An 18,675-nucleotide genomic window follows, 5' to 3' on the forward strand; every position below is an offset into this window, starting at 1 on the left:
CTTTAAATTTCCTCCCTTCTAACCCCTACCTACTTAAGAGCTCCTTGGCTTAAAATTTTTTTCAATGTAGCAGTAAACATTTTCATTACCTTTCAGTTTTCCGTCTGGGAATATTAAAACACTAAATTGGTGAATAAATTTTACTATATCCAACCTATAATAAGAATAATACAAATCCCATTCATTTGGTAATTAAAGAAGTTTTATAAGATAGTAGGTATACAAAGTCAGATACCTAAGGTAAGACTTGGGACTATAGATAGAACTTAGGCAAACCAATTCTAAAGACATTACTATTTCCATTTTACCAAAAATCTCTACCTACCTAATTCCTGAAACGTCTTCTAATCTCAGTAGCTACAAACAAACCACTTCTTTTATTTCCACAAAAGGATCATTAGCAGTTTAAAGAACTGATTGATATATTAGCAATATAATTTTAAATATGGTACAAAAAGGCATAGACAAACCAATTGAAGAGAAGAGAGTCCAGAAACAGCCTCAAATACACATGGTAATATAATATACAATAAAGGTAACATTTCAAGCCAGTGGGGAGAAGGTGAATTTTTCAATTAATGGTATTAGACTACATGGTTAGCCATTTGGGAAAAAATTAAAAAGCTAAATTCCCACATCCCTTCTAATACTAAAATAACTCCCACAGGAATCAATTCAAATGTAAAATTGTAGATGAAAATGTAACTACATTTATATAGAGTTATAGTCTTTGAGTTATGTTTTAGTTAAACATAACTAAATACATAAGCCATAAAGGAAAAGCTCAATAAGAGCATATAAAATTTTTAAATTTCTTTTAAGGCTTATAAAGAATATAAAATAAGGAAAGAAAAAATAGACAATGACAACCTGGGGGGAAACATTTGCAATAAATATGACAAATTGCCAAATATCATGATATAAAGAGCTTCTACAAATCAATAACTGAGAAAGAGATGAACAAGCGATAAGAAGAGGAAAAAATGAATTATAAACCTAAGAAGTTACCCTCTTGAATAAAAAAGTGCAACTTTAAAATAATGAGACACCATTTTTATCTAGCAGTTTGCCAAATATTTTAACATTTGCCAAAACCTGACTTCCTCAATACTTGAGAGTATGGAGGGACTTCCCAGGTGGCACAGTGGATAGGATTCCACACTCCCAATGGAGGGGGCCTGGGTCTGATCCCTGGTCAGGGAACTAGATCCCACATGCATGCTGCAACTAAGACTTCGCATGCAGCAACTAAGGAGCCCATGTGCCGCAACTAAGAAGCCCTGGAGCCACAACTAAGGAGCCCGCCTGCCGCAACTAAGGAGCCCGACTGCCGCAACTAAGACCCGGTGCAACCAAATTAAAAATATATATATTTGAGGGTATGGGGAAATAGGGACACTCATGCACTATTTGTAGGAATGAAAAGTGGCACTTTGGAAAGGGCATTTGACAGTAACTATAAAAAAATTTTAAAATACTATGTATGTTTGTTTCAAGAGTGTTTGTAGTAAAACAAATTTAAACATGATCTAAATTTCCAAGAACAGGGAAGGGGCAAATAAATAAGACATGGTACATCCACAATATTCAACAAAATGTAGTAAATGTCCAAGACATATTAAAAGAAAACAAGGTGCAGAACGATAGATTTAGTATGATGCTATCTGTGTAAATGAAAATGAAGGATATAAACAAATAAATGCTTATATAGGCATACATAGTATCTGGAAGGACAGACCAAAAATTTGACTTTGGCTATGTCTTGAGTGCAGGACTAAGAGTAAAGAGAAGCATTTACTCTTTAAACCTCTTCATGCCACAGATTATATTTTTTTACCACACGTACTTTATTTAAAAACAGAACTTAAAAAATAAATAACAGTTTAAATACTCCATAAACATTGCTTTTGATCGATGAAACACAACTAACATATATTGAACATCTACTACATGGCAAGTTTTGTAGCAGGGACTGGGTCTTAAGCAAATAACTATTAAACTATAATAATTGAGAAATTCAACTTTCTACAAACATTTATTAAATATACAAATAGGTGATTTCCCAAAAAGTGACAGAGTACTATTTTTCCTCTCATTAACTTATTCCCAATCCCTTCACGTTAAGAATTATTTCCAGGTAACAAATTCTCCCAGGAAATACTTTGTTCCTTGAAAGTATTTCACTCAATTTATTATCACATAACTAAAGAACATGATTTGAATAAGGAATGACTTAAATGTTAAGCTAAAATAATAGTGAATTTAACAATGAATTAGGTTCTATCAGAAAAGGTGGGCTCAAACATTAGGTTCACCAACAAATAATAAATATGTTAATGAACGGTTACAGTAAAGTCACAACTCTTCAAGTCCAGATTTCCTCATATATGAATACTATCAATTTCATAAGGATGTCATGTGCACAAATTCAACCATATTTATTCTTTGCCTTCAGAGATGAATTGATACATATAATAGCCCATATTTAAGAAAAGCAAAAGACACCTATTTAACAGAGGTTAGTATTACATTTTAAAAATTTAACTCAAATACATACTGTATTTGTAAACTTCATTCTGAGAAGTTCACTGAATTCAGTTATATTTTGTAATTTCCTTGAAATATGTAACAGTGAACTTATGAACCCACAGAATAGGAACAGAGTTGAAGAAGGTCAGGAATATAAATACTTGTGTTTCTCCATACCACCTGGTTAACTATAGCGAAGACTAACTACCACTCAGATTCTGCTGCTTCATTCATTTTTTTTTTTTTTTAACCTTCTCTACTACCACTTAGCCCAGTGAGTACTTCCACTAGGTCCCTTCAATGTTTTCAAATTGTCTTGCTTTCCTACTCATTTCTTTGATTATGAACCACAATGAAAAGTTCTATAAGCAAATACAGATAACAAAAATACCAAAATAACAACAATAAAAAATCTACGAAGAACTAACACATTGTTTTTTCCTAAGCAGATGCAATGTAAATATTTATTAGAAGTTTTTCGTTTCCCCAAATAAGCCATGCACTATTACCATAGTCCATAATTCAAGACAGGATAACTAAATTTAAACTAGCATGGTACTCTAGGAATACTACTAGTTAGGAAACAATAAAGATATAAATTATTTTCAAAGAGTCTAACAAGCACTGTAACTAACAAGCATCCAACAATATGCAAAAGAAGGAAGAAGGGGAAGAACCAAGGGAAGACATTTCAGAATTGTAAAGTACATTACTATCCATGATTCTTTCCTCTAGCATGAATAGTGATCTATCTCAAGAGAAATAAAACCCCAAAATATTAACTATCAGTAGATACAATTTCAAAAGTACATTATAACATACCACATACCAGTCCAAATAAATAGTGAGCCTTTATGTCCAAACTATTTCTTCAAAATTGTCCATAAGAATGGAGAGTAGTAGTTTCATTCTGAACATTTCCAAACAACCCCTCTATAAGTTTTTCCAACTCAATATCCAACTAAGCTTTTATTTTCAAACTCTGAATATATAAGAGGGGCAGAATGTATGAAAAGTGATGGAAAAATACTATATGGTTTTACTTAAATGTGTAACATAAATATATGTAAGTCATATTTAGATATCAACACATAATCCAAAGTACACCATTTATCTTTATAAACAATATAAACTCTATCGTAACATGAATTCTCTTTGAATGTATCAGTAAAATCTATGATTGTTTTAACACACCCATTTTTAGATTTTAACTACAATAGCTTCCTTAACTGACCTCCATTTAACTGACCTGCCTTAGACAACACCTTTTTTTTTTGCCCTTTATTAAATATGTCTCGACATGCTGAGCACTCTCAACTAGTACGCTATTTTTAGTATATTCAGGCACTTCTGGCCCACTAGTTGAGTTACATGTTTAACAAGTCAGTTGGTTGTTCCTAAACCTGTTTATGCCAGTTTACTTGCTGTAGTTCTTACATAACTTAAACATCATGTAAATCTATGGAATACAAGAGCAAAGAGAGCTGTTTCTATGTAAACTACATTGAATGCAAGCTAAGTAGAATGACTCAATAAAGGTGAGTCATTCTTTTAAAAGGTATTAAATAAAGGTGAGACATCTGTAAAATATTAGGGAAAAACATTAAAAGTCAAAAAGAGGAACCTATATTTAGGGTTTTTCAAAAGTATCTTTAACTTTTTATTCCACTTTAGAGAATCAAAACTGGAAATTGCAAACCAGGCATTATGGATATAATACTTTACACAAGAACAACTTCTCTCAACTCCATATTCAAAGACATACCATTAGCTCTACATCAAAAAGTTGGTAAGTGAATTTAAATTTATATATTTTAAGTCAAAATTTTAAAATGTTAAGATACGTATCTTTTTATTTTCCTGCTTTAACTTTTTCAATAACTCACCAAGTAACTGTCCCAATCTATCAGATACGAAGCCATCTAACATCTTTTTTTCTGAAGCCCTTGTTTAATGGCTTGCTGTAACCAACTAGATAAATACTACATGTCTATATAAAATAACAGTATGTAGTAATACACTATAAAATAATTTTATGGAAAAAAAAATTAGACTGCATGCTCCACAAGAGCAAGGATCTTAATCTGTTTTGTTCATAGACATATCCCAAGCCCCTAGAATAGGTTCCTGGTGTATCACTTATGCTCAATAAATATTTGTTGAATGAAGGAGAACAGGAGCTTACCGTGATGACAGCCTTGCTAAGACAGATGGATCCTCTACAGCCATACTCTGTCTCATCTTCAGATTTGTAGTAACTCAGAGTATTATTTTTCAAAACTACCCAACGGTCCTGCCACCCATGAATGTAGTTTGTCCACTGGAGGAGAAGAAAACAAAAAATTAAGTCAGTATTTTAGAAATCCAAACTTTCTGAAACAGCAGTCAATCTAAGTTTAAAACCAAAATGTGAAAAGTCCTAACTTAATTATAAACAGTAAAAAAAAAAGTGAAAAGTTAAAATTTTCCAGATTGCATATAATTTTCAGTAATTTCTACAAAATTATAAATAAAAGATAATAAAATATAACATTTTCTTGTAATATTTGAGGAATAAAAGTGAAGCACACTTCAGTTCAAAATTCTGCTTTACTCTTTGTGTGCTTTCATCCTCCCCTCCTCACCACCTTCAAAACTCTTAAATTGTTTTGGTCCCTGCCATAAATGACATATTCAAGAGAAAAGTAAGTTTGGCTATACAGTCTGTCATTCTCCTACACCAAGTACTGCATGAAGCCCTCTAAATCAACAGAAGTAGAAGTCAATCATGGCCAAAACTCTATTTTTGTTGTAAGTTATTCCTACATGAAAATGTATGATGTTTACGACTACATTAAAGTAAAAATAGATTATTAATCTTTAGTAAGTCTACATCAACTTTATTTTTACCTCCACAGAACTCAATATTATAGAATAGTTAATTCATTTTCTAAGTTTCTCTGAAGATCTATTTTTCAAACTCAAGAGTAAAATACAAACATAAAACTGGTTTTCAAAAACATACGTGGATTATCCGTTTCCAGTACCTACAAATGGTTTCTACGTTGCTAAAGTTTCGCTGCTGCACAGTGAAGATCACAATCAATAAACTTGCAAAGGCAGAAATGTAACCTCTATGGGAATTGTTGATATTGCATATTTTTATGCTCTGGGGTTTTAAGTACAGACAATTCCAAAAACTATCTGCTAACTCAAAAACTATCTACCAAAAACTAACTCTAAATGGATTGTTAAAAGTATACTGCATTGGCTCAGAGAAATCTTTTCTTTACTATTTCCTAACTCCACAGGTTTGAGATGGTTCAGCTCTTATATTTTCTAAACTCCATCATTACAACCCCTCCCTAAAAGCTTATCCATGCTGGCAATTTAACTCATTCTTTCCTGAGGGCTCTCTAATCACTATTTCCTCATTTTAACTCCCTGCAATTTACTACCACTTAAGACAGTGACTTGAAATAATGAAGGTTACATACAAAACTAAATTTACCTCCACCCATAGGGTGCACATCCCCCTATGTTCCTATTTCTTTGGCTATACTGCTACTGCCACAGCCATTCAGACTCAAACCTGGCTCAGCGTTCCTGTACTGTATGGACAGAGCAGTGGATACAACATCAGAGAGACTCAACTACTTTTACGAGCTGTGTGAAAAGTTCTGACAAATTATTTAACTTTTCTGAACTTCAGTTTCTTTCCTCAGTCATTTGAATGGGTGAATAAAATCACGAATACACCTACTATATTCCTAGGAGATACTCAATACCTGACTGTTCCTTCTTAATCTTTATAGCCCATTATCAACTCCTATTCATCTTTCCTTCCCATTAAACCCTTAAATCTGACTCCATTATTTTCAAGTAATCCAATCAAATTATCAGGTTCCTGGATTCCTGAGAAGGCTTAATAACCTTACCTCTGATATCTTCTGCTATTTATTTCATAACTTACATAATCTTATTTATTTATTAGGCATATTTTGCTTACTTATCTTACATATTAACCTCATTGAGCCTCCAGCTCCAAAACTTACATGAACAACTCCCAATTGCCTGTAATACAAATCGTTTAGATTGGCATACCTTAATCCTACCTCGCTTCCAATTACTGCCAGAAAGCTACTAGCTGTGATTGTGGTCAAGTTACTTACCTGTTTGTTTGTTTGTTTGTCAAACTCTACCTCTTAAAGTTGTTTAACATTAAGCAAGAATAGACTTAGAACACTGCCAAGCACACAGTATTTTCTCAGTTGGAGGCAGAGCTATGCATAGCTAATGAAGCTTAGAAACCTTCAGGGAAGCTCACAAGAACAGACACCTTCCAAAGTGACAGAAGGGGCCCTAGAAATCATGTGTCCATATTTTCATATTATTTTCTTACAGAGGACCCAATAATTACATAAGCTGCAGGATTTACGCAGAAAATGTTAACTCCTATTCACAGCTAGAAGGCAGATTTTTGCCTTTTCTCTACCCTCATAACATTCCCTTGCTCTTCCCCATTTAACAGAGACAAGGCAATATGCAGACACTGCAGGAGAAGCAAACATTCCTGCCTCCAATAGTCCAGCAAGCATAAATTCAAGAGGAAAAAAAAATACATTTAGAATAAGAGTCAGAAGCAAGTTACAAATAAAATGCTATAGGAATTCAAGAGAAGGAGCTCTGGGATGGTTGGTGAAATAAGAAAAGTCTTCATGAAAAGAATAGTTGAGATGGACTCTACACATGGACGGAATTTCAGCCAACAGTTAGGTATGTGGCGAAAACGTTAAGGTAAAGATAAGATAAAAAGGATGGAGAGAATTCAGAAGGAATTGGATGAGACTGACCAAGGCTTAATTGCTCTCAAGTCCTACTAAGGCATGAATCTTTCCCCATCCACAATCTATCTTGATATTTGTTATAACCTAGAATTACTGTCTATCCAGTATTTTTGGAATTTATGTGCCTAAGAAGCGAGTCTGTAGAAAATATGTTTATATAAAAAAAAACCTTTGGGTTGGTGTACAAGTTTACTCCATCACCACCATTCCAAACTCACTCCATTTGGGGGGGGGGAGGAGTGGGGGGACAAAACAAATTAGTATTTGGACTTAACTACATTACTAAGCAGAAGGAAAAGAACAGAGGCTGAGTTCTAACACTTGTTTAAAATTACCAGGTGAATACAAAGGCTGAAAATATATATGTACTTTAAAAGCATACATTCAATAAAAAATATTATTGATTAAAAAACTTCCAAGAAAACATATGCAACCATAAATTGTTAAATTTCAGGGAAATTTCCTTCATAGCTGTTAACAAGAACACCAAAACTACGTTGATTCTATATATGCAGCAACAATGAAGTTATTTACGAACCAAAGAAGTGGTCAAAAACTACATTTCTATACACTTAGATATCAAGGAGATAGTCTTCCATTTTTTTGTCATAAAGTATACACTTACTACACTGCTCTGTGTAAGTGATGGTCAGATACTCATATACAGTACATACTCAGAGCACTGGTGACTCCACCAATCACTACGATCCTCCTACCCCCCAAAAAGGGATGATCAATAGTTCAAAAGTACGGCTTGTTTTGTAAAATACCTGACACTCCACAATACTAATTTGGAAGTCTGCTTCTCATTTAATGAGAAAAAAGTGGTGAAATTACCTGAATCACTGAGAAGCAAAGAGCCCATTTCATAACAGTTCCAAAGAGAAATGTATACCTATTGCACAACGTGTTCAATACAGATTCCTAAATTACAAGATACATTTAATCCAAAGAAACCCTAGGGAGCTTCACTTTACTGAAAACTTTTCACTGAAATTCCAATAATGATCACAGTATCAACACACACCATAATTTTTCTGTATGCAAATGAAAGTTAACACTCGCAACCCTTAGTTCTGACATACTCACGCATTTCTTAGGTCCTTTCTCAGCCTTCTAAAGACAATATAAAAGCTAATATGAAACAATTCCACAAACAACGTCCCAATGCTTAGCCAAAGTATGTATACTGGAAGCAGGGTGATTTCTTAATAGCCAGTGGCTGCACATGATCTAGGATCTTATGACCAGCTTGTTGAGAGACTGGACCTTGCTCCCCCTCTCCAAGTTAACTGCTAGCTCCAGCCATTTCTAAAAGTTTAACAAGAAGAAAGAAGGAAGTAAAAAAGACAATGTGGATCTTCTCATAGCAAAAACATTAAAAAAAGAAAAAGAAAAAGAAACAAAAAAAAACCCCAACAACAAACCCCAAACTATGTACTACCAAAAGATCACCCACCTTCTCTCTTAAAAAGGGCCTCATCCATTTCAATTAATTAGCTTTCAAACTCTACAAATGACTATCTGCTTTGCAAAAATTTTGGAAAAGTGGTTTAAAAAAATTTAGGAAAAGTAAGATGTCTTTTCCTTACTCTGGCCCACTCACTGCAAGAATATTTTACTATTAAATAATGCTCTTCTTCCTGGACTAAAGGTCGGTCTCCATTCTGACAGGTTTCAAGTTACTATGAATATGAATATTTCTTGTACCTATCACCTGACTCTTCAATGGCTCTTCTCTGAACTCGGGTAAAGAGTAAGGGGAAAAGTACAAAACTCCTCCTCTCATTGAGATCTTTCACTACATCTAGCCTGGCATAGTTTACCACCTCAGATTTCAGCACCAAGCCGAGTTGCTCCGGCTTCTGTCTCAAAAGCAAGGTCTGCAGAAACCCCTCAACCCTATTGGCATCTCCGGACTAACCTCGTTTGAGAGATCTGAGGTGCACGGTTCCCATGCCCAGTCCTTCGGGTACCGCTGTTGCCCAACCCAAATTGCTATACCCGGACAGCTGCCGCCCGGGGTCCCAAGACACGGTGCGCATCCCGCTCCCAAACAGGATCCGGGGTTGGGACAGGTCTTTCCCGGTCCCAGACCGCCGAGCCCCAGAGCAGGCGAGGAAGACAGTCCCCTTCTGCCCCCACCCCCACCCCAGCCCTGGCCCGGGCACTCGTGCCGCAGTACTCGGGCCCACACCCCGGCACATTCCGCAGCCCCCGCCCCGGCAGAGTCTGTGCCTCGCGCCCAGCCCCACCCCATGCCCTCAGCGGCTCGCCTCGCCGCAGGTGAGTCTGGGCAAGGGGTCCTCGGCCCCGCGGGTTGCTCACCTTGCTGAGGACCCCGCAGCGCTCCACAGGCGGCCCGGACTCCGTCTCCGGATCCTCCTCCGAGCCAGACGAGTTCCAGCTCTGGTTATCCGACATGGAGGCGCGACAGCCAAGCAGGAGACCGGCCCCCGCTCCCTGAGCTGCGCCGGCGGAGGCGCCCAGTCCCCGGGGTGAAGGGTCGGAGGATGGCGAAGGAAGGAGTGCCCGCTCGGGAGCAGGAGGAAGCTGGAGGAGGGACGAAGTGCGCCCGCCGCGCCGCCGCCGCCTTCGCGCCTGACACCGAGCGGACCGGGGAAGGAGGACGAGTGGCGAAGGAAGCCTGCCCTTCCAGCCGTCAGCCGCCGCCGCCGTCGTCGCCGTCGCCGTGACCCCTGCGCTCTGCCCGGCGCTGCCACCCGAACTCAGCCCCCTCGATGCCAACCTCGGGGGAAACGAAAAGGGGAAGAAGAGAGGAAAAGAAAATCTAGCTGCAGAGACCCAAGTCCACTCATACCTCCGCTACCGCCGCCATCTTCCTGCCTGGCCCACTATTTACCCTCCCCTCCCCTCTCCCCTCCCCTTCGTCCTCCCATTCTCCCCCGGCTCTCCGCCCCGTCCTCCTCCCAACGTCTGACGCGACACGCCGAGGCTCGGAGTCCCCTCCCGCAACCTACCTCCTGCCCTCCCGGGTGACGCCGGGTAGAAAAGTAGGAGGAGCGGAGAAAGGAGAAGGAGGGATGGGGACGCCACTGTGCTGCATTCTGGGAAGGACGCTGCTCCGTACGCCGCGCAGCCTCCTGGGAGTTGTAGTCGAGGTCCTGAGGGAACTGGGGAGAGATCCGCGTTGGTAAGTTTTGCCGCCTTGGGGACGGGCAAGGGGAGGGTGGGCTTCTTTTGACAGTTGCGTGACCCGTCCCCTCGGCCGCGCTTCTATCTCAGCGTAGTGTGTTTATGACGAACTTATGGCGGGCTTGTGGGCCCGGACGTGAGATAACTCTGCTGAGGATGCCCGGGCTTGCCTTCCATGGCGGCTTCCCGAAAGCCCGGGAGCATCTTGCCGCTTGCCCGGACAGAAGTGTACCGGGCGCTTCTGCTTCAACCGGGGGCCAGGGGTTTGCGACCTCTCTAATGACTAGGGCGTTTCTTGCCGTCAAACCACCTCTGCGAATTTCGAAGGTCTTCCATCTCGCTCTTTAGAAGTTAAGACTTCACACGACGTTTCCCTCTTTAGAAGGAAGAATTTAGTCCCTTCTCACCAGAGCAAGAGCTTTTCGTTGTTAGATTTACAGAGTTTTTATGTGGAAAGTAATTTTGAAGATGTCAGGGAATAAATGACGTTGAAGAGTTGATAAAATAAAATAAGAATGTGAGATGAGAGCCTGGAGTTTTCTCTTAGTTGTAAATGAGTGTTTTCCTGACACCCAAGTTAACAACAATCTCTACTGACCTACCTTCCTCTGAAAGGAGAGGTTGGAATAGAAACTGTCATGTATAACAAAAACCAAAGTGCAATGATCGTATTGAGTAATAAGGGATTAGGCAATAGGAGGCTGGCTTTGCTTTAAGACTAGAATTGAATTAGTGGAAAGACCAATAGAAGATGTAACAAATCTTGTTTAGTCTCTTTGCATACATTATAAGGATAACTTTTATGGGGAGAGCTTTAACTTTGTAGCTTGAGTTCTTTCATCCTGTTTGCTACTTCTCCATCTCGTCAATTTTCTAATAATTGCCAACAGTAAAATTACTTATTAAACCTTAGAAAGAATACCTGCTGACTGCAGGTGACAGGAGAATAGAAGTGAAATTTTGAGTCTAGGGGAAAATGCACAGTGGCCAGAAATAGCTCTGGTAGCCAAAGAGGTCAACTTAACTGGGATCTTAAGGAAAAAAACGGAATGATGGAAAGTGTCTCTGAGAAGTACCTATGAATCTTTCATTTTCCTAGATTTACACTTAAAAATGCTGGATCTATTGTAAATCAGTTACAAATCATTTTTCCATTGTGAAATCAAATGACAATGCATAATTGAAAGCCATTCAGATGAATAAAACCTTGAGATAAAGCTTTTGAAAATACTTTGTCAACATTAATTAAAACATAATCCAAATTTTGTCATTCAAAAAAGAAAAAACCCACTTAGCACATTTTTCCTCTTTATTGAATTAGTAAATTATACCTTTAGAATATCAAATATTGTAGCAATTAAATTTTGCTTTGCCTTCCAATTACCTAATATAGTTGACGTCCTTTTTCTGATTCTTTTGAGCTCTAGGTTTTAAAATGTCATTAATCTCAAGGAAATGATTGTGAATTGTTGAGAACTCCACTTCATAATGCAATTTAGAATCATGGGAGCATAGTATATATTTATTTTTATTTTATTTAAAAAATTGTTTTGGCTGCGTTGGGTCTTCGTTTCTGTGAGCAGGCTTTCTCTAGTTGCGGTGAGCGGGGGCTACTCTTGGTTATGGTGCGCGGGCTTATTGTGGTGGCTTCTCTTGTCGCGGAACATGGGCTCTAGGCACGCAGGCTTCAGTAGTTGCAGCACGCAGGCTCAGTAATTGCGGCACAGGGGCCCTAGAGTGCGCGGGCTTCAGTAGTTGTGGCGCACAGGGTTAGTTGCTCCGCGGCATGTGGGATCTTTCCGGACCAGGGATCGAACCCGTGACCATTGCACTGGCAGGTGGATTCTTAACCACTGAGCCACCAGGGAAGTCCCTATATTTATTTTCAAATGGAACTTTTTATTGTATTTTATGAATTTCTTTTTTTAAGAAAATATTTTTTTATTTAATTTTTTTGCTGCATCGGGTCTTAGTTGCGCCACGCAGGCTCTTCATTGTGGCGCACGGGCTCAGTAGTTGCGGCACAAGGGGTTAGTTGCCCTGTGGCATGTGGGATCTTAGTTCCCTGACCAGGGATCGAACCCACGTTCCCTGCATTGGAAGGTGGATTCTTAACCACTGGACCACCAGGGAAGTCCCTTATGCATTTCTAAATTGTGTGATTGTAACCACCAACACTAATATGACTACAGTGCCCACTTAATCAGTAGGGAATTGTTTCATTGTATTTAGAATTAATATGAGAGAAATTGTCTTTTTAAAAATGTTTTTGTGGGACTTCCCTGGCAGTCCAGTGGTTAAGACTTCGTGCTTCCACTGAAGGGGGCATGGTTTCAATCCCTGGGGTGGGGGGGAACTAAGATCCCACATGCCCCATGGCATGGCCTAATAAATAAATAAAAGCTATTGCCACATTGTCTCTCTATACTTACAAGACTATTTAAAAATGTTTTTAAGTACAGAAGAATTTTTGTATATTGATCAGAATACCACATTAGAGGTTGGGATTCACTTCATTTTTGCTAATGGGAAGAAATTGCAATACAGTAGTAAAATACATGAGCTTTCTCTTTATGGTGGGAGTGACAGCTTCTCAGTTTTCTCGCTAACTTAGAACCTTCCCCAACTTTCTTGTAGATATTCCATATTTTCTCTTTTAGTAGTTTTTTTTTTTTAAACTCTTAAAACTTGAATCCACCTGGGATTTATTTTTGTGTATGGAATAAGGTAGGAATTGTTTTTTAAGGACAGCCACTTGGCCCAACATTTTATTTAATAGCCTATTCTTATGCTTATATTTATGTGATACACAAAATCTACATATACCTAGGTCTGTTTCTGGACTCCATTCTTTTTCATTGATCTACTTGTCTGTACCTGTGCTAATACCATACTGTTTTAATTATTTAACTTTATACTATTTTCGTATATAATACCAAAACTCTCCTGATGTCCTTTTTCATTTGGATATTTTTGTATATCCTCTCTTCCAGATGAATTTTAGAACACCTTGTCAAATTACATGAAACACTCTATTGGAATTTGGATTAATAATGCACTTATTTTATGAAGAAAATGACATCTTTACAATATTAACTCTTAGCCTCCATCAGGCACTTTACATACCTGATCTAACTTATTCCCTATAAACCACATAAGGTGAGCGTTGTTGGCCTCATTTTAAGGATAATGAAACTGAAGCTCAGTGCTGCTAAGTAACTTATCCAGTGTCAAATAGGTACTAAGTGTTGGAGTTAGGATTTGAACACAGATCTGATTTTAAAGATCATACTCTTTTCCTTGCTTCAGAATACCTCTAAAAGTGGGAAGAATTGTGTAAATAAATAACATATCCTGTAGATGAGTATATCAGAGCAACTATGCTCTTAATTCAGCTAATGATTTTGCACATCTTTCATTTACCCACTGTTTACATCTATGCTGTCTTATTTAACCGCAATATAGAATTTATTATTGCTATCCTATTTCTATTATTATTTCTATTTCTAATATTTCATATGAAGAAACTGAACCCAGAGAGGTTAAATAACTTTCCAAAGGTCATACAGCAGTAAAGAGCATAGTTGCAGTTTGAGCCCAACTATCCTGATTGCAGCATTCATTCTCATCCCACTAGAGTTCTTCAGTTCCTCTTCTTTCTCCCCATCTTCCACTTCACCTCATTCTCCCACCATTTTTCTCCACAAAACACCAATCCCAAAGCCTTCATCCCTACCTCACTCTCGCACTGCAATGACACAGAAGCCAAAAACCCAGAGGTACTGGAAGTGAGAATCTTGCAGTTTTACTGATCAACAGGTAGAGGCCTGGAAGGGAATATCCAGTCGCGCCTCCCCCCAACTCCCACCCCAGATGCGATGCGCGGATTGTGGGATCCTAGTTCCCTGACCAGGGATTGAATCTGGGTCCTCAGCAGTGAAAGCGTGGAGTCCTAACCATTGGACCACCAGGGAATTCCCGGGAATATTTCTTCTTGATGCAAGAACTGTAGTAGGAGAGGATGTCCCAAGTTGAAATTGAAGACATTGTCTAATGTTTTTAAATGATGCTATAAAAGCCTTTGTTAGTATCTTAGCCTGCCGTAACAAAATACCACAGGCTGGGTGGCTGTGGTCCCTCTTCCTCTTCTAATAAGAACACCAGCCCTATTGGATTAGGGTCCTACCCTTATGGCCTCACTTAACCTTAAATATCTCCTTATAGGCCCTGTCTCCATATACAGTCACATTGAGAGTTAGGTCCTCAAAATATGAATTTGAGGGGAACACAATTTAGTCCATAACAGAGCTTGTAGGTTCTGTATTCCCACAGTATTTATTACGGTAAAGATGCATTTGGAATTAAATAGGCCTTTTTAGCTAACCTGGGAATTTAACTGTTCTTTGTAATCTTTATAATGCTGTTCCCAACTGAAGCATAGCTAGTTAAAAACTGGGGATTTACATAAGAAACTTGATTTTGAAAACTTAGAGATACTAATCTATGAAATAGAGGTAATGATCTATGAATAGCAACAGTCTAAAAACTAAAGTACAAGTGAACAAAATACAGCATATGAATAAAACAACTGATTTTTTTTGCCCTATTTTAACGTCTTGAATAATAATCTGGGTGGTGAAATTATGGACCACTTGAATTTTTCTCTTTGTACCATTTTGTATGAAAAAAGTATATCATGTGAGTGTGTGCATGTGTATATGTATCACTTTTGTGAGAAGAAATGGTAATTATAAATGATATAAATTAAAGATTAATCTCTTTACACACAGTGTTCTAAATTAATTTTCAACTTAGAGTTGTTAATGTCCCTGTTTTTCCATACATTTTCCTCTTTACCATCAAGAGAATTGATGATTACAGGATTTCTTAAAAAGGCCCTATCATTGTCTTCAGAGTTATTTTCCCCAAGCTGCTGACCCCTATCCTTCACATTTTGATACATACATAATGACAGTTATGTCACAACTGCTGTCTCACTGACAAGGATTATATGAACCATCCCGATTTTTTAAATGAAAAAATGTGTGTTCTTGAAGCAGTGAAATATGGTACAGTCAGCCTTCCCTATCTAGGGGTTCCGCATCCTCGTATTCAACCAACCTTAGGTCAAAAATATCCAGAAAAAAAAAAAAAAATTCTAGAAAGCTCCAAAAAGCAAAAGTTGAATTTCCTGCCCACCAGCAACTATTTACACAGCATTTACATTGTATTCGGTGTTATAAGTAGCCTAGAGATGACTTAAAGTATACAGGAGGCTAAAATACTGCACTATTTTACATAGAGGTCCTGAGTATTCATGGATTTTGGTATCCGCAGGGGGTCCTGTAACCAATCCCCTGTGGATACTGAGGGAGGACTGTACTTGGTTTTTTAAGCATTTCCCCTTCTTTTGTCCTCCCTAAGAGCACTATTTGTGATTTTTAGAATATAAACATATACAGACAGTCCCCTACTTAAAATGATTCAATTTAGGATTTTTCGACTTTATGATGGTGCAAAAGCAACACACATTCAGTAAAAACCATCCTTTGAATTTTGAAATTTGATCTTTTCTCAGCCTAGCAACATGTGACGTGATACTCTCTTGTGATGCTGGGCAGTGGCAGCAAGCCACATGATCATGAGCGCTTAACAACCGTTCTGTACCCATACCCCTGTTCTGCTTTTCACTTTCAGTACAGTACTCAGTAAGTTACATGAGCTATTTAACATTTTATTATAAAACAGAGTTTGTATTGGATAATTTTGCCCAACTATAGGCTATTGTTAAGTGTTCTGAGTACATTTAAGGTGGGCTAGGCTAAGCTATGATGTTCAGTAGATGTATTAAATACTTTTCCTACCTAAAGTTATTTTCAGCTTACGATGGGTTTATTGGGACATAACCCCATCATAAGTCAAGGAAGATCTGTGTGTGTGATGGGGGGGACACTCTACCATTGTGCAAATTGCATTTTTAATTTAACAGTATATTGTGAACATCTATTTCGTAGCGTTCGTTTTAATGACTGCATAGAATTCCTTTCTTGATGGGCAATCAACATTTTTCGTGTTTTGCTATTACAAAAACGCTATAAAGAAACACTCGTTTAACTTTATTTTTGTGTACTTGTCTAGCTCTTTTTGGGGGGTAAATTCCCAATAGTGGGCTGCTGAAACAGAGAATATGTACATTTTACAGTGGGAGACTATCAAATTGTCCTCAAAAAAGTTTGCATTAGTTTACGCTGCCCAGTAGTGTGTCTGAGTCCTTCCTCCCCGCCCTCCCACCACCCCTCCCTGCCCCAATACTTGAAGACAAAGGATGGTGGTAGGATAGCATTTGAGCAAGCTATTGGAAGGAGATAATGGTAGGAGGTTACAATTTCAGAATGAACCACATTGGAATACTTTTATCGATGTTTATTTTGGTTGACCAGTCGGATATTATACTATTATTGATCTTATCAAGGCTCTTTGACTGAAGGAATCAGAAATATGTTTGGGGTAGCTCAAATAAGAGAATGTTATTGTTGAGATCTCTGAATCCTCAGCTGGGCCTCATACACGTACTTCAATACTTGGAAAATGAGGATTTGGTGTTTTTCTATTCATCTCTGGGGCTTCATGATAGCTTTCATCTCTATGTTCTTGTGTTCTCAATCTCAGTTTGTCTCTTCAAATCTCATCTTGCATGTTGTCCAACTTGTTTTAACTACGTGTCAGTTTCAGGGCTCTCTCAATGTCTCTTAGTTCGGATTCTTAAAAGAAATAGGTAGTTGGCCAGCCAGTGCTCTAATCAGCTATTCCCAAAAGTGTGGAATGTAAGTCTACTTCTGTGGTTTGTTGGGAGTGGGAGGCCAACTGGAAACAATAGGCATATCTAGTATATATAATTTGCATTATATTCTAACTGTAGTGGTAGGAAAAGGGGCATTCTGAGGAGAAAGAATTATCTAACATATGTGAAAATCTCATTGTCAAGCACCACACAGATATTAATTCTTTTCAAAGGCATAAGCACATTAAAGAATCGTATAGTTTCTGCCACTATGGTGATTCTCCCTGAGTTCAGAGTGAGCAAGCAGACAGTGCCTGGGTGAATCCTAGGGCTTCATCCTTAATAACCGTATGACTTTGGTTGTGTATTAAATAAATGCTAACTTAATAAATGGCATTAGTATAACCAGTCTTTTTATTACTATGTATATCCCAATTGTTGTGGTGTTATATGCATTTGTAAAATGATATTTACATAAGTATATCAAAGTGGATATTCATTTATGTAAAATGTGAATGCGTCTATGTCCATTTCTGATGATGTAAGCACCAGTTTCAGAAATATTAGGGGCTACAAGAAACTTGCATGTATTCATCTTTTATGACATTATACAGAATTCTTTTGTGATATCTTTGTGAGTGTATTCAAATAAGGGGGTCGTATACAAACCTGTAAAGTGAATGTAGGAATATTGAGGGCATTGCTCCCCTATGTATCTTAAACTTTTGAGTTGGTGCAAAAAAGTGATTGTATTTTACCTGTCAATAGTCAACATCTGGTCTGCCTGTCTCCCAAATCAGTGATTTTCTCTTAGACTTAGATCTTTGCAGGTATATTCATATCCAGTGTAAGTAACCCAAGTGTACCAGTCTATGAATTAACTTAATTAAAGGATCTGTCAAGTTTTTTAAATAGTTGAACAAATTTTCCGGTTGCTGAGAAAAATACCAAAAGCCAATCGTAAAATCTAGTTGAATAAAAGAAGCCTTGTAGTTAATCTGACCAGTTTATGTGCATTCTTTATGTATGAATGGTCCCCACAGCCAGACAGCTGCAGAATTTCTCTCCTTCCTATATATGCTGGTACTATTTTTTTTTTCCTCATTCCTCCCCTTCCCCTGCGTTCCTATTGTTTATATGTGTTGTGCATTACTATTGTCTGTTACTATTTTTCTTCCTTTTCTGTTCTTCCTCTACTGTAGCAGTCATTGGCAGTAGTGATGGGAAAAACAGAGGAGGGAGTAGGTGAGAAACAGTGAGAAGCTAGAAGAAGAAAAAGCTATAATAGAACCTTCAAAACATGCTTTCCATCCTGTTGTAATTGACTTATAGGAATAGTGAGAATTATGTTATGCCCATTCTTAATTCTTACTTCAGTCCTTT

General features: G+C 37.9%; 2 protein-coding genes across 6 annotated transcripts in view; one reads left to right on the forward strand and one right to left on the reverse strand.

Annotated features, from left to right (window-relative positions):
• Positions 1-10,422, reverse strand: part of CERT1 (ceramide transporter 1) — a gene marked incomplete at its 5' end in the record, with an annotated part of 133,222 nt that extends 122,800 nt beyond the window's left edge. The window contains 3 exons of one of the 3 annotated variants that reach the window (XM_082377324.1): positions 4,715-4,849; positions 9,684-10,104; positions 10,337-10,422. In XM_082377324.1, coding sequence (XP_082233450.1) covers positions 4,715-4,849; positions 9,684-10,104; positions 10,337-10,422 — 642 coding nt within the window. Of the gene's footprint in view, positions 1-4,714; positions 4,850-9,683; positions 10,176-10,336 lie in introns of those variants that run through there. The other 2 variants (XM_082377323.1, XM_082377322.1) reach the window with 2 other exon arrangements.
• The window catches only part of POLK (DNA polymerase kappa), a 78,341-nt gene continuing 70,053 nt past the window's right edge, over positions 10,388-18,675 (forward strand). Inside the window, exon 1 of one of the 3 annotated variants that reach the window (XM_082375970.1) lies at positions 10,388-10,509. The gene's annotated coding sequence lies outside the window, so the exon portion shown is untranslated. The remainder of the gene's footprint in view (positions 10,510-18,675) is intronic. The other 2 variants (XM_082375969.1, XM_082375968.1) reach the window with 2 other exon arrangements.

Source organism: Balaenoptera borealis (genome assembly GCF_965194805.1).
Source record: "Balaenoptera borealis genome assembly, chromosome: 2".
Taxonomy (NCBI): Eukaryota; Metazoa; Chordata; class Mammalia; order Artiodactyla; family Balaenopteridae; genus Balaenoptera; species Balaenoptera borealis.